The 24,509-nt window shown below is 40.2% G+C and overlaps 1 protein-coding gene across 1 annotated transcript in view; it reads right to left on the reverse strand.

Annotated features, from left to right (window-relative positions):
• Window positions 1-24,509, reverse strand: part of LOC128638774 (uncharacterized) — a 142,252-nt gene that overhangs the window by 107,067 nt on the left and 10,676 nt on the right. The window contains exons 2-3 of the mRNA XM_053690911.1: window positions 3,890-4,047; window positions 1,340-1,420 (exon numbers count right to left, since the gene is read on the reverse strand). Of these exons, the coding sequence (XP_053546886.1) occupies window positions 1,340-1,420; window positions 3,890-3,935 (127 nt within the window). The 5' untranslated portion in view covers window positions 3,936-4,047. The remainder of the gene's footprint in view (window positions 1-1,339; window positions 1,421-3,889; window positions 4,048-24,509) is intronic.

Raw genomic sequence — 24,509 nt, forward strand, 5'->3', positions numbered from 1 at the left:
AGGTTGTGGGAGGGGCTAAAGCTCTGTGAGGGTTCTTGACCTCCTCCTGATAGGCTGGAATATGAAGCTATGGACTCTCATCAGCTAAGAAGGAAATATAATATTTATAATACCACCTTAATGTCTTTAGTAGCCGGGTGAGGGCAGTGTAATACTTTGTAATATTATAACATTTTCTGCAATACAAAACACAAATTAATAGCATCATTTAACAAATGTATTTAAGGATATTCTGTGCAATAAAATGTTATTAGCTAATTTTATCTTAAATTTTAGCCAGGTGGTCAGTAAAATTAGTCGGGTAGTGTGCCTAATAAAAAAAGTCCTGGGAAGAACACTAATTTTCTTTTAGTGCAGGCCTGGGAGGGGAGCGCTATGCTTCCTATTAGAGCAGCAAAGCTCTGTAAAGAAGAGGAGCAGGTTGTCTCCAGCGTTCTAAAGGTAAGTTTTAACCCCTTAAAGGTAATTTAAAGAAAATGAATGAATACTGACGTATTCACCAACATTTTTTCCTTTTCTTTAAATTTTGTTAGTGCATTGATTCTGATACTCTTTTCATTCTAGCTACAAAAAAATGTTTTTGTGTGAGAGCACCAACTGGAAAACAGTCAAAACAAAGTAAGTTTGGATAACAAAATGACAGTGGCTAGCCGTCTCTACGCCAACAAGCATGAATTAGTTCCAAATAAGCCAAGTAATGTGTCAAGTTTACCTTCTGAATAACAACAAATGCCACAAAATATGTTTTTTAAAGTCCCTTAAGCATAAAATGTGAGCATCATCCAGCACAATTTTCAGAGGTATGTGACAGCAAAAGCAGGCAAGACAAGATCATATTGTAATTTTGTTCTATTTACATTAAAGGGACACTGAACCCAATTTTTTTCTTTTGCGATTCAGACAGAGCAACAATTTTAAGCAACTTTCTAATTTACTCCTATTATCAATCGTTCTTCGTTCTCTTGCTATCTTTTTTTGAAAAATAACTTTGGACAGCACTTTTTTTTTTTTATTGTTGGATGAATTTATCCACCAATCAGCAAGAACAACCCAGGTTGTTCACCAAAAATGGTCCTGCATCTAAACTTACATTCTTGCATTTCAAATAAAGATACCAAGAGAATGAAGAAAATGTGATAATAGGAGAAAATTAGAAAGTTGCTTAACATGTTATGCTCTATCTGAATTATGAAAGAAAAAAATTGGGTTCAGTGTCCCTTTAAGTGACCATTTTATGGGGGATTCATAAATATTATTCATCCATGTTTGAGTCTTTCCTAACAATACAATGATGCGATGATGTTAGGCGCAGGCCCTTTGTTTCGCACGTGTTACTCGCCTTTACTGTAAACGATAGCAATTTCCTCCTCTTCAGTCTTCCATTCTTCACTCACATAGGAGTCCTCTTCTTGCTCAGTCCCTAAGACAATTTGAAACCTCACGTTAAAGGAACACGAATGTCAACATTAAACGGCATGAATCAGGCAGAGCAGCAGTTTTAAGAGACTTTTCAATTTAGGTTTATTTTTTAATACATCTAAAAAAAAATAAAAAATATGTTTAATAACCCTTTAAGATGTGTCATAGAATTAAAGGGACATAAAACCCAAACATTTTCTATGATGATTCAGATAGAATACACCATTTTAAACAACTTTCCAATTTACTTCTATTACCAAATTGTCTTTGTTTTCATGTTATCCTTTGTTGAAACGTAGGAATGTAAGCTTAGGAGTACGCACGTGTCTGCAGCACTATATGGCAGCACTATTTCCTGTCATGTAGTGCTTCAGGCATGTGCATGCTACCTATCTGGGTATCTCTTCAACAAAGAATAACATGTGAATAAAGCATTTTTTTGTTTTTTTAAATTGTATTCTCTATTTTTGGGTTGCATGTCCCTTTAAGGCCGGGAAAACAGTTTTCAGACCTGTCCCAAGGCCTCCCCTACAGCCCAGATTTTCAGGATTACCTTGGGTGAGAGCAAGTAAAGTAACCATGTTTACCAAGCAGCTGATTATTTCACCTGTGCGCCAGTTCAGATATCCTCAAAATCTGGCCTGTTAGGGAGGCCTGGGGACAGGTTTGAAAACCAATGGTATAGACCAAATACATCATTTTGATTACTTTTTGCTACATACCAGAGAAGCATCCTGCAACTGGTCCCACCACATCTATATGATTGTAAGAATTACGTGAAACATTTAAATATTGATAGTTTCTTAGGAGCCGAAAATTGCTGCCAAGCTCCACCCACCTATTGCGTGTATATTTTGGTATGTTAAGTTTCTTTAATTACGATCGACTCTTAAATAACTTTTCCTTTTCGCACTCGCTGATTTGTGCATGTGCAATTTGAAATCGCTAACTGAGCAATTAAAATTAAAGGTGCACTGCTAAACTGTCACACAAGAAAACAGCTAACTGGACAAGAAGAATGCTGTGGGCGGAGCTTGGCGGTCATTTCCAACTGCTAACAAATGATAATTATTTAAAAGTTTCATGTACTTCTTACAAGCTTATAGATGTTGTAAGATGCTTGTCTATGTAACAATAAGTAAATAAAAATAAGTATTGGGTCTATGGCAGTATGTTTATAGCCTACCTAGATTTAGCCTACAACAAAAGGATATCAAAAGAACAAAGCACACACACACCTGCCCACACTGCAACCTTTACCCAGCTAAAACTCAAACAAAGACTAGGGATTGTACAATGTGCATGAAACTTAAAGGGACACTGAACCCAAATTTTTTCTTTCATGATTCAGATAGAGCATGAAATTTTAAGCAGGAATGTAAATCTTAGCAGCCATGTTAGGTTCAGCACCATGGATAGCTCTTGCTTATTGGAGGATTACATTTACCCACCAATAAGCAAGCATAACCCAGGTTCTAAACCAAAAATGGGCCGGCTCCTATGCATCACATTCCTGCTTTTTAAATAAAGATAGCAAGAGAATGAAGAAAAATTGATAATAGGAGTAAATTAGGAGTAAATTAGAAAGTTGCTTAAAATTGCATGCTCTATCTGAATTATGAAAAGAAAATTGGGGTTTACTGTCCCTTTAAAAGGGACAGTCTACTTGAAAATGTTTATTGTTTAAAAAGATAATCTTTTTATTGCCCATTCCCCAGTTTTGCATAACCAATACTGTTATATTAATACACTTTTTACCTCTGTGATTACCTTGTATCTAAGCCTCTGCAGACTGCCCCTTATCTCAGTTCTTTTGACAGACTTGCATCTTAGCCAATTAGTGCTGACTCATAAATAACTCTACAGAAGTGAGCACAATGTTATCTATATAGCACACACAAACTAGCGCTGTATAACTGTGAAAAACTGTCAAAATCCACTGAGATAAGAGACGGTTCAACTGCTTAGAAATCAGTTTATGAGCCTACCAGGTTAAGCTTTCAACAAAGAGTACCAAGCGAACAAAGCAAATCTGATGATGAAGGTAAATTGGAAGTTGTTTAAAATTGCATGCCCTAACTGAATCCTGAAAGTTTATTTTTGAGTAGACTTTCCCTTTGAATGCCATCAAGAAACAAAGGATCTGATCATACATTTTTTTAAGTGAAAATGAAAAAAATCTATGTATGAAAGTAAGGGCTCGACAAACCCAGGAATTTTACCCTTGGCTACTAACTTTTTGGGTTATTCTTCATATATCTATATAGAAATAGCACTGACTAGCTCCTACAAGTATGTCTGGCACCTAAATTTTAACCATATTTGTTGATCCCTGATGAAAGTTCCTATCTGTAAAACACACTCCAAACTAATGTCTTTTTTTTTCTGGTTAAACAAGTCTCTTTTATGCACGCAAACTCTTTTCTTTATGAAACACCAGACTGCAGGAAAGTTTGATATTCTTCCTTACCTTCAGATTCATCATGACGTTCTGATTTCTCGTTCTCCTCAGACATTGTGTTGTTAAATCAATACTGGACTGGTCATATATTCTCAGAATTAGTTCTGTTATTTTAGTGTCACATATGAGTAGCATGGATTAAATATTCCCTTAAAAGTAAGTGAAACCTAAAAATAGAGAGTAAAATCTCAGTATCAAAATACAGTTTTAATGGGCTGATGTTAGTTCACATCCTCAAAGTGAGTATAAGGGACACCGGTCACATGTACCCGAGGACGACAGTCATGCCAGAATTTAAGAAATCTGCTTAGGTAGAAGCGACTTAAAGCAAAGACTGACAAATGTATTTCATAATTAAATAACATATTTACATGAATGTGTGTGTTTGTTTATATAATGTAGAATAATCCAAAAAGTTAGTAAGCACAAGTAATTTTAAGACCTGCAGCTCACTGGCTCATAATTTCTAGAGCCCTGGTCTAAAGGGGCACTTTAGACGAGGGTGGATAAAAATAATGATTGTTTTTAAAAAACATAAAATAAAAATGCTTTAAAAAACAAATGCTTTTCTACAGATAGTTTCTATTTAAGATACATTATTATATAAAAGGTTATTCATCCTGAAATATATTAGTTTTTAATTATATAGCAAGATGCTGTATATTAATGGCTGTAATGTTTAATCCATTCACTATGTAACGCTCTCACAGAGGTTACGGTCAGATCATTTGGGGCAATATATTATCACATATCTTCAGAGTTGAGAAATGGACCTCAAATGGACATAATTATGAAAGAAAACGTTTGGGTTTCAGATAGAGCATACAATTTTCAGATTTCCTTCAATTATCCCATTTGCTTCATTCTCTTGGTATTGTTTGTTGAAGGAGAGCAATGCTCTACTAGCTGAATTATAGTGGGTGAGACAGTGACAAGCAGCTAGCTCACAGTAGTGCACTGCTTCTGAGCCTACCTGTGTATGCTTTTAAACAATGGATACCAAGAGGACGAAGCAAATTAGATAAGAGAAGTAAAAGAAAATTTATGCTTACCTGATAAATTTGTTTCTTTTTAGACACAATGAGCCCACGGATCATCATCCTTGTGGGATATCACCTCCTGGTCAGCCGGAGGAGGCAAAGAGCACCACAGCAGAGCTGTTAAATAGCTCCTCCCTTCCCTCCAACTCCAGTCCTTCGACCGAAGTTAGGAAGAGAAAGAAAAAGCCAAGGTGCAGAGGTGTCTGAAGTTTATAATAAAAAAAAACAAAAAAACAACCTGTCTAAAAGAACAGGGCGGGCAGTGGACTCATCTTGTCTAAAAAGAAACAAATTTATCAGGTAAGCATAAATGTTCTTTTCTTTTTAAAGACACGATAAGTCCACAGATCATCATCCTTACTTGTGGGATACAATACCAAAGCTAGAGTACACTGATTATAAGGGAGGGACAAGACATGGAACCTAAACGGAAGGCACCACTGCCTGAAGAGCCTCTCTCCCAAAAGCGGCCTCAACTGAGGCAAAAGTGTCAAATTTATAGAATTTTTAAAAAGTATGAAGAGAGGACCAAGTTGCAGCCTTGCAAATCTGTTCCACGGAAGCTTCATTTTTGAATGCCCATGAGGAAGCAACAGCCCTAGTGGAATGAGCCGTAACCCTCTCAGGAGGCTGCTGTCCAGCAGTCTCATATGCAAAACGGATGATACTCTTCAGCCAAAAAGAGAGAGATAGCCGTAGCTTTCTGGCCCTTACGTTTTCCAGAGAAAATTACAAACAGAGAAGAAGACTGACAAAAGTCCTTAGTCGCTTGTAAGTAAACTTTTAAAGCAACGGACTACGTCCAAATTGTGCAGAAGACGTTCCTTCTGAGAAGAAGGATTAAGACACAAGGAAGGAACAACAATCTTCTGATTAATGTTCCTGTCTGAAACAACGTTAGGAAGAAACCCTAGTTTAGTACGTAAAACTACCTTATCTGAATGGAAAATAAGGTAAGGCGAATTGTATTGCAACGCCGATAGCTCAGACACTCTTCAAGCTGAAGAAATAGCAACAAGAAATAAAACTTTCCAAGATAACAACTTAATATCTAAGGAATGCATAGGCTCAAACGGAGCCCCTTGAAGAACTTTAAGAACTAAATTTAGACTCCATGGAGGAGTAACTGGTTTGAACACAGGCCTGATCCTAACCAAGGCCTGACAAAAAGATTGTACATCTGGGACATCTGCCAGACGTTTGTGTAACAAAATAGATAAGGCAGAGATCTGACCCTTTAGGGAACTTGTCGATAAACCCTTCTCCAAACCTTCTTGGAGAAAAGACAGAATTCTGGAAATCCTAACTCTACTCCATGAGTAGCCCTTGGATTCCCACCAATAGAGATATTTACGCTATATCTAATGATAAATCTTTCTAGTTACAGGCTTACGCACCGAATCCGAAAAACCCCGTTTGGATAGGATTAAGCGTTCAATCTCCAAGCAGTCAGCTTCAGAGAAACTAGATTTGGGTGAAGGAAAGGTCCTTGAATGAGAAGGTCCTTCCTCAATGGAAGTCTCCAAGGTGGCAGGGATGACATGTTCACCAGATCAGCATACCAAATCCTGCGAGGTCAAGCAGGAGCAATGAGGATCACAGATGCCCTCTCCTGCTTGATTCTAGCAATGACCCGAGGCAGAAGCGCAAACGGGGGAAACAGGTATGCTAGGCTGAAGGACCAAGGAACTGCCAGAACATCTATCAGTTCCGCCTGGGGATCCCTGGACCTCGACCTGTATCTCGGGAGCTTGGCATTCTGACGAGATGCCATGAGATCTAACTCCGGCCGACCCCATTTGAGAATCAGGTTGGAGAACACTTCCGGATGGAGTTCCCACTCTCCCGGATAAAAAGTCTGTCTGCTCAGAAAGTCCGCCTCCCAGTTGTCCACCCCTGGGATGTGGATCGCTGACAGATGGCAAGAATAGGCCTCCGCCACTGGATTATCTTGGCTACCTCGGTCATCGCTAAGGAACTCCTCTCGTTCCTCCCTGATGATTGAGGTAAGCCACTGACGTTATGTTGTCTGACTGGAATCTGATGAACTGTGCCAAAGCCAACTGAAGCCAGGCCAGAAGAGCATTGAAGATCGCTCTTAGTTCCAGGATGTGTATAGGAAGAACAGACTCTGTCTGAGTCCATACTCCCTGAGCCTTTAGGGAACCCCAGACAGCTCCCCACCCTAGAAGGCTGGCGTCTGTTGTCACAATCACCCAGGACGGTCTGTGAAAGCAGGTCCCCTGTTACAGATGATCCGGAGACAACCACCATTGAAGAGAGTCCCTCGTCTCCTGTTCCAGGTTTATTCGAGGAGACAAGTTTGCATAATCTCCATTCCACTGCCTGAGCATGTCTAACTGCAGAGGCCTGAGGTGGAACCGAGCAAATGGGATGATGTCTATTGCCGCCACCATCAGTCCGATTACCTCCATGCACTGAGCCACTGACGGCCGAGGAGTGGACTGAAGGGCTCGACAGGAATCCAGAATCTTTGATTTTCTGACCTCTGTCAGAAAAAGTCTCATGGATATAGAATCGATTAGAGTTCCTAAGAAGGTCACCCTTGTCTTCGGAATTAAGGAACTCTTTTCCAGATTTACCTTCCACCCGTGAGTCCTTCGGAAGGATAGCACAATGTCGGTATGAGATCTTGCTTGTTGACAAGATGGTGCCTGGATTAGAATATCATCCAGATAAGGTGCCACTGCAATGCCCCACGGTCTTAGAATCGCCAGCAGAGACCACAGAACCTTTGTGAAAATTCTGGGTGCCGTGGCCAGGCCGAAAGGAAGAGCCACAAACTGAAAGTGTTTGTCCAGAAAGGCAAACCTCAGGAACCTGTGATCTCTGTGGATAGGAACATGTAGATATGCATCCTTTAAATCCACTGTCGTCATAAATGGACCCTCCTGGATCAATGGAAGAATGGTACGAATAGTCTCCATCTTGAATGACGGAACTCTGAGAAACTTGTTTAGACTCTTGAGGTCTGAGATAGGTCTGAAGGTTCCCTCCTTTTTGGGAACCACAAACAGATTTGAATAAAAACCCTGCCCCTGTTCTTGTACTGGAACGGGAATAATTACTCCCAGGAAGGAGAGGTCTCTTACACAATGTAAGAACGCCTCTTTCTTTATCTGGTTTGCAGATAATCTTGAAAGAAGAAATCTTCCTCGGGGAGGAAAACTTTTGAACTCCAGTTTGTATTCCTGAGACACTATTTCTATTGCCCAGGGATCCTGAACGTCCTGAATCCAAGCCTGAACGAAGAAGGAAAGTCTGCCCCCTACCAGATCCGGTCCCGGATCGGGGGTGGATTCAACAGCAGGCTTCTTGGATTGTTTACCTTTGTTCCAAGACTGGTTGGGTCTCCAAGTAGGCTTAGACTGTTCTGGTTTAGTGGAGGAAGAGAAAGAATTTCCTTTGAAATTTCGAAAGGAATGAAAATTACTCTGTCATCCCTTTTGTCTATTTCTCTTATCTTGGGGGAGAAGATGACCGTTACCTCCCGTGATATCAAAAATAATCTCCTTCAACTCCGGACCAAACAAGATTTTCCCCTTGTAAGGAATAGCTAAGAGCTTAGACTTAGATGAAACATCCGCAGACCAAGGCTTTGGCCATAAGGCCCTGCAAGCTAAAATAGAGAAACTGGAAATTTTTGCTCCCAGTTTAATAACTTGAAGGGAAGCGTCCAAAATAAATGCATTAGCTAACTTAAGAGCTTTTATCCTGTCTTGGATCTCATCCAAGGAAGTTTCTCTCCTGAGGGCCTCAGATAGAGCGTCAAACCAATAAGCTGCCGCACTCGTAACGGTAGCTATGCACACAGCTGGTTGCCACTGCATACCCTGGTGTACATAAATCTTCTTGAGTAATCCCTCCAACATCTTATCCATCGGATCCATAAAGGCACAACTATCTTCTATAGGAATAGTAGTTCTCTTAGCCAAGGTTGAAACAGCTCCTTCCATCTTAGGAACAGTCTGCCAAGCCTCTCTAACGGAATCAGCTATTGGAAACATCTTCTTGAAGAGAAAGAGAGAAAGGGATACCCGATCTCTCCCATTCCTTAGCAATGATTTCAGAGGCTTTCTTGGGAACTGGAAAGACATCCGTAAAGGAAGGAACTTCAAAATATCTGTCTAGTTTACTAGACTGGGGGGGGGGGGGGGCACCACCATGGAGTCACTATCATCTAGGGTAATTAAAACCTCCCTAAGTAAGAGACAAAGGTGTTCTAATTTAAATCTAAATGATACCACCTCCAAATCTGTCAAAGATAAAATATCCTCTGAATCTGAAACTTCACCTTCAGATGCTAGAACGTTAACTTCCTCTTCCGATTGGCGAGAATAGACTTTTGAAATAGGCACGACTGCATCAGAGACTTCGCTGACTGCAGGAATGGTCTTCCTTTTGCGATTGTCCTGCAACATGGGAAAGGCAGACAAGGCATCAGAGATAGTGGAAGACATGAGAGACGCTATGTTGCGGCATAAATTGACCCTCATCAGAAGACTCTTGGACAACATCTGTCTGAAAGGAGATTGGCTCAGTAAAAATGTTATCCCTAAAACTTACAGTCCTTTCAATACATGTAGGACAGAAGGGGATTGGTGGTTCCATATTTGCATCCAGACACAAAGCACATGTAACATATTGCACACCCTCTTGGTCCATCTTTCAATACAATTTATCAAATAATCAACAGAAAAAAAAATGATAAATATTAACAAAAGAGAAGTATAAAAAAAAAAATGTTACTGTCCCTTTAAATATAAATTGTTTCGAGGCGGAGCCTGGAGCCGAGCAGAGATGGAGGTCTGATCCTTTAGCTCTGTGAGACGTCGCCATAAAAAGCTAATTAAACTGTCAATAGAACACTGCAGACTTAGCCACATGAACCCTTGGCTATAGAAGAGGCACAGGACTGCCCGGCACAAAAGTTTAAACGGCGGAGTAAAAGGAGAAACTTTCAAACAGGTGCGGCACTAATATGTAACGGCCGCCATATTAACCACGCGGCACTACTCCACACGGCTACCAGGGACCGGAATGCATCCTGAGTGCCCATTGTGAAATGTGGAACTGAAATAGGAGAAGTGGAGAGAATCGGAGAGTAACAGGCTTCAGGTACTGTGAACTGTGGTTATAAACTTTCACGAAAGTTGGCGGACATTTTTCTAAATGTACACAAAGATGCATCATGCTAAAGTAGCAGCTCAGTGAGCTGCAGGGCCGCACAGAATATCAAACAAACACAGCATTACTACTCACGCAAGTAACAACTCCTGCATATATAAGATGAACAGAGGGGAAAACTTTATTCTCTTATTCTGGGACTTCAGGTATATAACATATTAGCATAACGCCATGCTGCAGTGAAAAGCAACACACGATACACAATGATGCTGCATGATATAAAGATCCGGTTCTGAGGGAACATTAGCATTACTAATATAACGAACAGAGTCACTACCACTCCAGGCTGATACTTTAGATCCAAGTAAGGGTCAAACATATATAAGGCCTCTGTAATATAATTCCTTATCATCTTGACAAGGGGACTCTTATACATTCCCTGCAAACCCACAGCGGAAAGATTGCTGCTAATAGTTTTCCGAAACTAGCTTTGTCCCACACTGCCGTATTCACAAGAGATCTAAGCCATTAAAGGCATATACCCTCACTTACAGTAAAATGTCTGCCAGGAAACAGAATAAACCACCTGCAACAAGCAAATCTCAGGTCTCAAGCCTCTTTTTCAAATCTAAAGGAGATAAAGTAGCAGGACAACAGCAATCTACTATAGAGGAAGATGCAGGATCAGACTCAGACTCTAGATCAGCAGAGGGGGATGCCACGCCGGTGACTAAGGCAGATCTCAAATTACTTGTCTCAAAACAGGACATCAACTTAAATTTTGAAAAATTATGGGACAAATTTGACAGCTTCCAAACTACTATCACCAATAATCTTGCCGAAATTAAATCTGACATGCTAGATTTGGGTAACAGAGTAGCCTCGCTAGAGGAACATGAAGATACTACCACAGAAGAAATTTCTGCATTGAACCAACAAATTAACTCCCAACAACAAGTAATAACTGAAATAGAAGATAAATTGGAAGATATTGAAAACAGGAATCGGAGGAACAACTTGAGGATCAAAGGGATCCCAGAATCAGTATCTTCTTCAGAATTACAGAACTATTTACATCAACTATTCCAAGCTATCACGGGAGAAACGGGTGATGAGAAGCACCAAATGGAGAGAGCCCACAGATCACTTAGAGCAAAACCTAAAGAGGACGCCCCACCAAGGGACGTGATAATCAAGATGTTTCGATTCCCTGAGAAAGAGGCAATATTATCTGCAGCAAGGAAACACCCAACCTTCAAATTCCAGGGATATATTATTCAATTTTACCAAGATTTGTGCCTGCGCACACTACAGAGGAGAGGTACACTGAGACCACTGACTTCTTTACTGAGAAAACATCAGATAATTTATAGGTGGACTTTCCCATTTGGCCTGCATATCCAGTTTGAAGGCAGATATATCACTCTCAAAGATCCATCAGAAATACCAGATGTCTGCAAGAGGCTCAGACTGGAGGTACCTGACATGCCCTCCAATACATTCCCCGAAGAGGATCTACAAAAGAAGCACAAAACTCCTCATATTCAGAATCAGAAATGGTCCAGAGTATCAAAGAGGGGTACCAAGACCTGAGAAATATCGATTTTCATCATACATCTCTCTGCTTTCACAGCACTCTAGGAGGTGCTGACACGAGGAAAATTCTTTTCTAATTTAGAAGAATGTCAAAGCTCAGTTTTGTTTATATCAAAGGGGAAATTAGATGGTTACAACCATATCGAGCTCCCATCTCTTACATCATCAATGAGGGAACTTTCAACAAAGGGTAGCTGGACATAGATATCACTCCCTTTTCTCCAAGAACTGTTGGACACAATATTTCTTTCAAATACATTATGAAAACCTTGGAGTAAGGGTCACAGTGACTCACATAGGTTGGTTACTTAAACATGTAAGACATAAGTTAACGTCTCCACAAAGCTTTGAGGTTCATTATTGATGATATGTTCAAGTCAAAATAATGCTTTAACCTGCTTTTCTTTACAGTTATAGAAATTCATCATACAGTATATTATAGTACAGTTGATATGAGGCGATGTCTCGCATTGCTTATTGATAATTGTTCTTTGTTTTTTTCTTATTACCAAAGTTTTGTTTCAGAATCGGATAAATGGCGAATAGCATTTACCGGTTAAAAGTTACAAATTTCTCACTAGTTAAATTTTGTTTTTTTTTGTTATTATGTCGCCATATCTAATTATGTTTGCAATTGCCTTATTATCCAGAAGGAGGGTCAGGGTCAGCAGAGCCGGGGGGGTGGTACAGAACTACGTCTAGGATCTCAGGATACTCTTGGAGGAAGGAGCATGTATAGCGACGACACCAGGGTAAGATAACAATGACTAATCATATACACCTAATATCACATAATGTAAGGGGTCTCAACACAGATGTTAAACGCAGATCAGCCATGACCCAATATGATAGACTAAAAGCAAATCTGATTTTCCTCCAGGAAACGCACTTCACCAGCTCCATTATTCCTAAATACTGGTCTAGACAGTTCCCCCAACACTTTCACTCGGTAACAGATAGCAAGAAAAGAGGGGTCTCCATACTAATACACCACTCACTAAACTTCAACACAGAAGAGGTACTGAAAGACGCGGAAGGTAGATACTTAATAGTCAGGGGGTCAATTCAAGGGACAGAGATAACGCTTTGTAACATTTACGCCCCAAACGAAAAGCAAGACATCTTCCTGACTCACATAGCACACCTACTCACACAATGGTCCCAATCAAGAATTATATTGGGGGGGGACTTTAACTTGCCTATTCAAATTATTGAGACAGAGGGGTCGTCTGTACTAACACACAAACAAAGACATCACAATGCTATGGTTAGATCAATTAAAAGAGCCTTGTCGGCCCAAAATGTTATTGACTCTTGGGAGTCATTATATGGCAAGACTAATGACTATACATTCTACTCCTTTGCTCACAAAACATACTCCAAGCTAGATTATGTATATCTTAGCCAAATACTTATACCTAACTTACAGTCCTCCTCCATACATGCATGCGCATGGTCTGACCATTCTATTGTTAGTATTAAATTGACAGGAATTCTTAGACATTGCAGTAATCGTTCATGGACATTTGACCCAAATATACTTAGAAATCAGACTACACAGGACTCAATATTAAAAGCCCTAACTGAGTATTGGTCTATAAACACAGACACAACTAATAATCCACTTTATACTTGGGCAGCACATAAACCATTTATTAGGGGTTTGCTCATACAAGCAAAAGCCACTTATAATAAAATGACGAGATCAAAAACAGATAAATTACAAACAGAGATAAACGACCTGACTACACAACATCAACGTACTTCTTCTACAAAAACATTCAAACTCCTCCAGGAGAAGAGAAGGGAACTGTCTGGGATCATGTCAGCCGCCTCTCTTAGAGCAGCACAGAGACTAAAGGCACATTACTATATTTACTCAAACAAACCAGACAGATACCTAGCACATAAACTACAGGAAAAAATTAGATCTTTCTCGATCCCCTCTATCCAGACCCACATTGGTTCATACACATCAAATCCACAGGAAATTACAGATACTTTTGCAAAGTACTACCAATCACTATATGATGGTAAAAAAACTAATCCATCTGCACATACTAAAGTACTTAGAGAACAATTCTTAGCAGCAGCCCACCTCCCAGTAATCGATAAGGAGGCCTTAAAGGAATTAAATGCAAATATAACGACAAAAAAGATCTTAGAGGCAATTAAAAGTCTAAAGCCAGGAAAAGCAGCAGGCCCGGATGGGTTTCCAGGGGAATATTATAGATTATTTAAGATGGCATTGGTACCACATCTCCACAAATTTTGTAATGATATTATGTTAGGTAAAAACATCCCTATGGATATACTGCGTGCTAAGATAATAGTTATCCCCAAACCTGGTAAGAACCCGAATTTATGTAATAGCTACCGCCCTATTTCATTAATAAATCAGGACATAAAGATCTTTACTAAGATACTGGCCAACAGACTGAAAATACATCTCCCCTCTCTGGTGCATCCAGACCAGGTGGGATTTATTATAGACAGAGAAGCACCTGATAACATTAGAAGGACAGTGGACCTGGTTGATCACCTAGATAAGACCAAAACGCCTTCTCTGCTCCTTTCACTGGATGCAGAGAAGGCGTTTGACAGAGTGGACTGGGAATACATGTTTGAGGTATTAGCTGGTTTTGGACTCAGGGGCCCCTTCGTGAAGGCCATCAAAAATATCTACTCCTCCCCTACAGCGGTGATTAGAGCGGCGGGGTATCAATCGAACCCTATTGATATCCGTGGAGGTACTAGGCAAGGTTGCCCCCTTTCTCCGCTGATCTTTGCACTATGCATAGAGCCCCTAGCGGCAACAATCAGACTTTCCCCAGATATACATGGAGTTAAGATAAACCAAAAAGATTATAAACTCTCGCTTTTTGCGGATGATATTCTTTTGACACTAACGAAACCCCTGATTTCACTACCAAATTTGTATAAAATTCTGCAAGACTTCTCAGATGTGTCGGGATATAAAGTCAATTTAGATAAGTGCGAAGGACTGCCCATAGCTCTCCCGACCCATACTTCTAAATTAATAGAAACGAATTTCACATTTACCTGGGCTAGAAAAGCGATACAGTATTTAGGAGTCAAAATACCTAAAGACTATAAAGATCTGTATAAGATTAACTATATCCCTCTTTTTAAAAAAATTAGGTCAGACCTACACAGATGGAAGAGTAAACAATTCTCATGGTTTGGACGCCTTTCGGCAATTAAAATGACTATTCTTCCACGCATATTATACCTCTTTAGGGCTTTACCTATCAAAGTCCCAGCCCCAGATATAATCAAATTACAACAAGACCTGACGGGATTTCTAAGAGGCAGTAAGATAGCTAGAATTGCTTCCAGAACTTTACAACTACACAGACAGGTGGGGGGGGTGGGTATGCCGAACTTGATGGAGTACTATCAAGCAGCTAGATTAGCTCAAGATCTACTACTGAACAAAAACACAAATGACATTATATGGACTACACTGGAGGCTGAAGTAGAAAAAACGGATAAGTCTTCTGATATACTATGGAGACCCACTAAGGGATACACAAATACCAACACCACCTTATCAACCTCTGGGGACTCGGTAAAGACCTGGACAGCGTTGACCAGTTCTCTTCACCTATTACCAATAGACTCAATAGCCAGACCGATTAAAACTCTGCTCCCGAATGATCTACATTTACAACTGGAAAAATGGGAGAATAAGGGACTTTACAGAGTGGCCGACTTTCTAGTAGATGGTAAATTCATTACATTCGCACAAACCCAAGATAAATTAGCTCCCTACAGGGGGCGGAGCTAGCCAGCCTGAGAGATGGCGGCTGTCTGACTGAGCTCTTAGGCCCCAGCTAGGTGAAAACGCCTTAGGCATTAGCCATCCTGCACTTTAAGGCCATAAACCGCTAGATAAATGAGCGACTAACCTCAGACATAGGTTCTGCTTGACCTGTGTGCCTCGCTACAAGAGATCTGCCTTTTGGGAGAGAGCGCACTGAGCGCACATACACACCTCGCTTCAAACTCTGAGGGCGGCATGGTAAGGGAAGATCAGGATCCGGAGACACCTACATTAAGGGATACCCAGAGACAAATCATCCGGAAAGCACATAGACCTACCAGAACTCCGGTAAATGCCACCCCGGAACGTACTGAAGATAATGCAGCGACGGGCCGCAGCCTGTACTAAAGTTTTGATGCGCACTTAAATTACCATCCACCGGGAGCAAGCTACAGCAAATAGACCACTGCAACAAGGGGGTAAGAAAAACGGATCATATAATATTCACCCTGCTATAAAAGAAAAGTTGTGCTTCATCACCCTCACAGTGTTATAGACTTATTATAGCAAGCGGTGCACTAAAACCTTTGACAGCTAGATTAAAGGTGTTATAAACATCCCCTCAAGTGCATTTGACAAAATGAAAGCTTACATACCCTGCTATAATTAAAACTTACGCTGCTGCATGTGGAAAAGTCTCATAGAAACAAACACAGCCCTCCAAGCACAGACAACCAAATACAAGGTGTCACACATTATATGGACATTTGTACAAGCTTCTGCACATGGAAAACTTGATCACACCTTAACCACTAACAGCTGCAGTGTGCTCACTCTTTATGGGCCAGATTAACAGATTATACTTCTTATAAAGAACCTGCAACGACAGTATAAACTTAAAGAACTTTGTACTCAGCACCAAGATCTTTATTTATCTTTTAAGGATTTAGTGAAGGCAGAGGGGCAAAATCCATCCAAAGATGTCTCCAAAAAAAATTAATAAACCAAGCAAGAATGCTAAACCCCTGAAAACATCCACTCATACAGTAAACAACTTTTTCAAGACGCTTGAGACAAAAAACATAGCGCCTACAGAAGATGCAATGCCAGACCTTAGGTCTGAACATAGTTCCTCAGAATCTGAAAGTGACCTCGCTTCAGAAAGCATTACCATCCCCACAGCTCTCTTCAAAACAATCCCTTCAAAAAAGGACTTTTCTTCTCTTATTTCACAGGTCAAGCAATGCATCAAGGAGGAAATCTCAGACCTCAAAAAGGACATCTCTGACATTGGTCACAGAGTAGAATCACTCGAAAACACCCAGGATCTACATGCAGACACTATCACAGACCTGCAAAGCACCGTTCAGAAACAAGATACAACTATCAATGAGCTGGAGGATAAGATAGATGATATCGAAAATCGCAGCAGACGTCATAATATTAGACTACGGGGAATCCCTGAAACCATTTTACCACCAGATATTGAACAATATCTCCAAGACTTCTTCAGCACGTTAAAAAAAGAAGAATCACCCTCAAAAATCTGCATAGACAGAGCTCACAGAGCCCTACGACCTAAACCACTAGCAGGACAAGCACCAAGAGACATCATAGCCCGCATCACTAATTTTCAAGAGAAAGAGGAGCTAATGAAGTTAGCCAGAGAACAACAGCCCATAAAATATGACAACATGGACATTCAAATGTTCGCCGATTTGTCACAAAGAACCCTTTCAAAAAGACGAGAACTTAAACCACTCACGTCGCTGTTGAGAAAACTAAACATCCCCTACAGATGGGGGTTCCCCTTTCATCTGTTAATCCTTTGGAAAGGAAGACGCATCACTTGCACATCTACTAAAGATATACCAGACATATGCAGGGATCTGGACATCCCTATCCCTCAGCTAGAGGAAAATGTTGAGCCTCAAGAGAAACACACAAGTCCAAGCAAACTGAACCCTCTACCACAAAGGAGTGAGTGGAGACAGGCGTCTCAGAAGAAACCCCGCAAATCTGTACAATCCACATCTCCATCATTAGAAGAAAGGGGATGAAAAGTCTTTGCTGCACACAAGGACATATCCTGAACTCTCGAATAGTCCCCAATGGAGACCCCTAACTGCAAGTATTATCTATACTCCAGAACTCACGAGGCATACAGAACCTCAGAGATATTAAAATAGTGTCTTAAAGGTTAAATTGTTAACAGTTAACTAATGTTGACTTTATTTTTTTTTTCACCTAGCCGGGAGTTTATCTCCCTAGAATAGAATTATGTTGTTTGAACATGTGTTGAAATTATTGTGTTTTACTGTTCTTCTTCTTTACCTATTCTTCTCCCTTCCTTTCTTTTCTATTCTGTCCTGTTCTCTATTGAAGCATATGACACCACTTATATGTTCACCAGTATATAATCTATGTTCACACATACTACCCTCTCTGACACATATACAACATGTTGATTAATCACACTCCACAAAATTTAACTATCTTCACACAAAACGCTAAAGGAACCAATTGCCCTAACAAGAGAAGGCTAGCTATACTAGACCTCCAAAAAAAAGGAGGACACATACTAATGCTCCAAGAGACCCATTTCAAGGGGAAAAATATCCCCAAATATTTCTCCTCACATTACCCCCTACATTTCCACAGCACTAACCCACACAAAAAAATTAATGGAGTAAGCATTTTAATCCACAAATCTCTCCCCTTTGTTAAAACCCAAACCATAGGAGACAAAGAAGGCAGGTACATATGTTTAAAAGGTCTCCTATATGGTAAACCAGTAACTCTAATAAACGTCTACACCCCAAACTCACACCAAGATAAATTTGTATCCTCAGTTGCAGACCTACTCCTTAAAGAAGCAAAAGGCTCCTTAATCATGGCAGGAGACTTGAATCTCCCCCTAGACCCCACAGTCGACTGCTCAAACCCCTCTTCTAGAGCTAAAATCCCAAACCTCCCTATTATCTGGCAAAAATTTAAACTCCTCGGCTTACATGATGCCTGGAGATATTTCAACCCTCAAAAAATAGATTTTACCTTTTTTTCCCATCCAAAATGTAACTATTCCAGACTGGACTACATTATGGTTGATCACCTAATCCTATCACACACCACACACTCCTCCATACATCATACAACTTGGTCTGACCACTCCCTAGTATCATGCACCATAAAATGGCCAACGGCCCCCATAAGAACTTTTCAGTGGAGATTGGATGACACATTACTGCTAGACCCAAAGCAAACAGAGTTATTTTCAGAACAGATAAGCTCATACTTCTCTATAAACGAGACACCAGATGTAAATGTGGTCACCCTCTGGGAAGCCCACAAGAGTACTATAAGAGGGGAGTTTATTAAAACTGCCGCCCAAATAAAAAAGAAAAGACGTGAGGAAATAAATCTCTTGGCTAAAGACATATCAGACTTAGATTACAAACACAAATCTGACCCCTCTGACAGATCCACCCTAGAACAACTACAATCCAAAAGAGAACAAATGAACCTTTTATTACAGATAAAATCACAAAAACAGCTTCTACACCTCCAGCAAAATTTTTACAGGGAGGGTAATAAGTCAGGCAAACTCTTAGCTAGAGCATTAAAAAAGCAACAACAAAAAACCTATATCCACGCTATAAAGAACCCAGATGGCACACACCTAGAAGACACAAAATCAATAGCTAAAGAGTTCAAGAAATTTTACCACAAACTCTATAATCTTTTCCCATCTAGAGACCCTCACAGTCACGCCTCCCTCTGTAATCAATACCTAGAAAATCTTCCTATCCCCAAACTGAGCCAAGATCAATGCAACCAATTAGATCGTCCAATCCAATTGTCAGAGGTAACAGAAGCGATAAAGCAATTAAAACAAAATAAAGCTCCAGGCCCTGATGGCTACACAGGTTTATATTATAAAACCTTCGCTCCTCTGCTAGCGCCACATTTAACATCCCTATTCAACTCAATCCCAGAAAAATTCCCATTTCCTGACGAAATGTTGCAAGCCAACATTTCAGTTTTAACAAAACCTGGCAAACCCCCGAACTCACCGGCACATTTTCGTCCAATCTCCTTACTGAACATTGACCTCAAAATGTATGCGAAAATTTTAGCAACCCGACTTAATCAAATTCTCCCCTCCATAGTTCATCAAGACCAAGTAGGGTTTATCCCACAGAGAGAAGCAAAAGACAACACGGTCAAAGTATTAAATTTATTGGAATATGTTACACAGACAAAAACCCCGACTGTTTTCGTTTCCACTGACGCTGAAAAAGCCTTCGACCGACTAGACTGGACTTACTTACGCACGACCCTACAACACTTCCACTTCCCAGAACCCTTCATTTATAAAATCCTTGCCTTGTACTCAAACCCTACAGCACAGGTTAAAATTAATGGTACCCTTTCGGACCCATTTGAAATCCGAAACGGTTCTAGACAAGGCTGCCCCCTCTCACCACTTCTTTTTGTTTTATCCCTAGAGCCCCTGGCTATCAAAATACGGTTAAACAACCAAATTCAAGGTATATCTATTGCTAACCAGACACATAAACTAGCCATGTTCGCAGACGACATCCTCCTAACACTTACAAACCCTAAAGTATCTCTACAACAAGCTATCACTGAACTAACACAATTTGGCACAGTTTCAAATTTTCTAGTAAACATGACTAAATCAGAATACCTCCCTATAAACCTAACAACCCCCACCCTTAACAACCTGAAATCCACCTGTCCCCTAAAACAACAAACTAAATACCTCAAGTACCTTGGCATTCACATTACTCCAGATAAACAAGACTTGCGCAAATATAATTATGGTAATCTAATCACAGAGCTCCTAACCTTAACATCACATTGGCTCCCAAAAAATATATCGTGGATAGGCAGAATGCAAGCAACAAAAATGATCCTGCTCCCAAAAGTATTATACATTCTCCAAACAGTCCCCATCCCAGGCATACAAAAAGACCTAGACACTATGCAAAAGATCATAAACGGATACATTTGGAACCGTAGGCCCCCGCGAATTAATAGAGACACACTTTTTAAACCTCCATCAGAAGGAGGCCTTGGGGTCCCACATCTCCTATCCTACAAACGTGCCATATCGCTACAGAGAGTACAAGACTGGTACAAATTTAACACTTCCAACCACAAAAGCTGGGTGCAAATTGAAATCGATCTAGCTCCTAATCATGACCTCAGCACAGCATGTTGGAACCCTGTTTACCTTAACAGACATTCCATCTCTTCGTCCTCAATCTCCAATGAGACCTGGTCAGACTGGGAAAATCTCTGTAATACGTCAAATAAAATCTCTTCCAGATTCTCACCCCTCACCACGCTCTTAAATAACCCAGAATTCAGCCCCGGGAAAACCTCAGATTGCAAACTCCTTACAGACCCACAAAAACTCCTTCCCATGTACCTTATCACTCACGAGACTAAGTTTATTAAAGATAGAACCCAACTTGACCAATTAGAGCATCCTTTCTTATCATCTTGGCTCCATGTACACCAAACAAGACACTTCATAATGACACATAAATTTAAAAAAGACCTCACTCGGCCTCCCACAATATTTGAGCAAATGTGTATAACTACAGAGGAGATAAAAGGAGTCATTTCCAAATTGTATAAACTCATCTTAACATATACCTTTCCCGAACTCCCCTCCTACACTAAAAGATGGGATAATGAGTTACGCCTAAATACCCCTGCTAAAACTTGGTTGCTCAGGTTCTCATCTCTGTTACACTCCGCTCACTCAGCTCATGCAAAAGAAACCAACATCAAATTATTGATGAGGTGGTATTTAACGCCAGCCAGAATCAAGTACACAAACAATCCTCAGGTTCATGCTGGAGAGGTTGTCACAAAGAAGGCCACCTTTCCCACATCTGGTGGGAATGTGAACATATTAAACCATATTGGTCCATTATTTTCTCGAGTATTAATAAAACACTGCACACTCAAATAACACCTGGCCCAGAAATAATAATGTTAAGGCACCCACCATCAATCACATGCAAAATACGGCAACATTTATTCCATATCATGCTAAATGCAGCTAACCAGCTAATACCAAGAAAATGGAAATCATCTGTAGTGCCCACAATGTCGGAATGGATAGAATTAGTTAATAGAAACCTACTCCTAGAGAGACTATATTACCTCAAACTAGGTCAAATTACACTACACCAGGACATGATGTTCGTGTGGGAATCCTTCAAATTTAGTGATCTAGACACATAAACCCATCTCAGAGATATATACTCATACTCCTAACAATTTGGTCTATGCTTTTTTCCTCTTTCTCCTCTTTTTCTCTTTCCTCTCTCCTCTTCCTTTCCATATTTTCTATTTCTCTCTCCAAATGTAACATGGAACAAGTTAAATTGGATTCATGAAATTCATAATAGAACTGCACTAGAAATAAGAGAAAATAATTTTCTGATGTCCCCCCTTAACGGAACATGGAGAGGCTCACATACCATTCTCCTCAACTCAATTACCTTGAGCCTACCATAACATTTGCAAAACTGTGAAAAGACTTTGAACCACGGGACAAAGAAGAAAAGACTCTAATTAATAATATGTGCAACATTTACTGTAACAAAATCCTATTTACCTGTAAGAATTCTGAACCACTCTCTGGTTCTATTGTTTTTTTTTCATGTTAAAGTTTTACTCCAAACTATAATAAAAATAATATAAATAAATAAAAAAAAAAAATTAGCTCCCTACAAACTTCACTGGTTTCTATACCTGCAGATCTCATCTGCGGTACACAAATACCTACATTTTCCTCTTACAAGAAAATTAACAACATTGGAACAATTTATAATTAACAAGAAAAGGGATAAAAAGATGATTTCCTATCTATACATAGCTATACAAAAGGCAAGATACACCTCAAACACTCCAATAGTTGATAGATGGATAAAAGATATAGGTGCAGATTTAAAAATAGAGGACTGGATAGCCATCACACGTGACGTTGGTAGAGGTATGATTATTGCTGACTTCAAAGAGAACTGTATTAAAACCACTTTCAGGTGGTACTTGACCCCGACTAAAACCTCTCACTATTCGCGTGGTTCCACCAACCACTGTTATAGAGGGTGTCGAGAAGTAGGTACATACATTCATATGTGGTGGGAATGCCCTAAAGTGCGGCTGATATGGTCTGAGCTATCGTCTCTACTGAGTACTTTGCTATCAGAAAATATCAATCTCTCGATGGCGCAGACCTTACTGAACGAACACATCCCAAGATTTAACTCTGCCATAAACACTTTTATAAGAACACTATGCACAGCCACAAGGATATGTGTAGCAAAGTATTGGAAGGTGGGGGTACCAACTTGGACTGAGATAATGGAAAAGTTTAAAGTTACATACTCCATGTCGGAGCAAGCTTCCTTGATTCAAGGTTCGACAGAGAGTTTTCAGAAAATTTGGTTTTATTGGATTATGGGAGACAGAGGAGTGAGAGGAGGTATAGAGGAAGCCGAATCTACTTAGAAATTAAGACAGGAGGGGTGTGGAGGGGACTGACAGGGAGAAGGGATCTAGCCTTCCCCGGCTCTGCTAAACTCTAATAATGTAAAAAAAAAATTATTTTTTTTTAAATATTGTTACTGACCTTACCTTTTTTCCTTCTTGTTTACAAGCTATAAGTATTATGTCAAAGATAGGCAAAATGTATAGGCTAAGACATATGCATTGGTTACAGGTTTCTGTTATGTTGATTTTTACTTTTGGGTTCTTAAGTTTAAATATCTACTTTGGTGGTCATATATACTAGATAGCAAAGAGTAACTTGACCACAGAAGACAACAACTTATTGAGACTGGGCTTCCAGAGCCCCAGGAATTGCTGGACTTAATTATCGAACATGCCCTAGTGCTCCATCAGTTATATGGCAGGACAAGAGTGTATAGGAGCCAATTCAGCCAGATATTTTGTAAGCTATACTTTACATGTCAATGTTGTTGTACATTTTATGATGTTAATTACTTGAAAACTAATAAAAATTATTTCAACCTAAATATAAATGGTTTCACTATTTTTCTGCAAAGTGTCAGATTCTTTCCTTAAGAACAGCGGTTAGAAAATAGACTTAATGAATGAACCTCTGCACCACAGCAGTCTGCCGAGGTGCTCCTAACGTGCTAAATGACACCGGATCCCCTGCTTGTGATGATCCGTTCAGTAACACTGTCAGCAAATTCCGGACCGGGCTCAATGTATCTGTACTAGAAGCGCATTAAATTACACTACATGCCGCTCTAGAACAGATAATCAACTAGCCAGCTAAATGTCACACTAATCCTGTCAGGAAAACAGCGCTCTACTAAGTGGCGCGCAAATACAGGAAGTCCCGCCCATTGTGGGCGTACCCAAAGTCCAATGTCTCCCGTCTGGGAAAAAAACAAAGTAAAACCACCGGAGCCGTCCACAAATAATAACAACATATCTCCAGCCCCAGTGCCTGCTATATGTCACTGCCCAAAAACTTTCGCTTGAAAGTTGAAAAAGAGTCCCAACATAAAAAGGCTTTTATCATCAACCCCTTATGTTACATAGTGCTGTTTTTAAATAATGTACTGAGTCTGCTTAGGTCCCAGAAAGGCAGCACTTACCTTAACCACTGCCTGGCAGGAAGGCAGTTCCCAAGCTTGAGAGGTCCTCTCCCTCATATTGCCCTGAGAAGGAAACAAATGCTGAGTCAGTGAGTACCTCAGACTGAAGGATATAGGGCAGCACAAATATGGGAGGCGCAGTGAGAAATATGCCCCACAGGTTCCCATTGCTCTAAAGCCACCAAAGCTCTACTGTAGAGACTGAAATGCAACCAGGCTACACCCCAGGACAAAGTAGCACTCTCTGGCACTACTTTAAAATAACAAACTCTTGATTGAAGAATCTAAAACTAACACCTCACTTTACCTCTTCCTATCACTAACGTAGGCAAAGAGAATGACTGGAGTGGGAGGGAAGGGTCCTCCTGCTGACCAGGAGG

The sequence above is a fragment of the Bombina bombina genome, chromosome 8, assembly GCF_027579735.1.
Source record: "Bombina bombina isolate aBomBom1 chromosome 8, aBomBom1.pri, whole genome shotgun sequence".
In the NCBI taxonomy this organism is placed as follows: domain Eukaryota; kingdom Metazoa; phylum Chordata; class Amphibia; order Anura; family Bombinatoridae; genus Bombina; species Bombina bombina.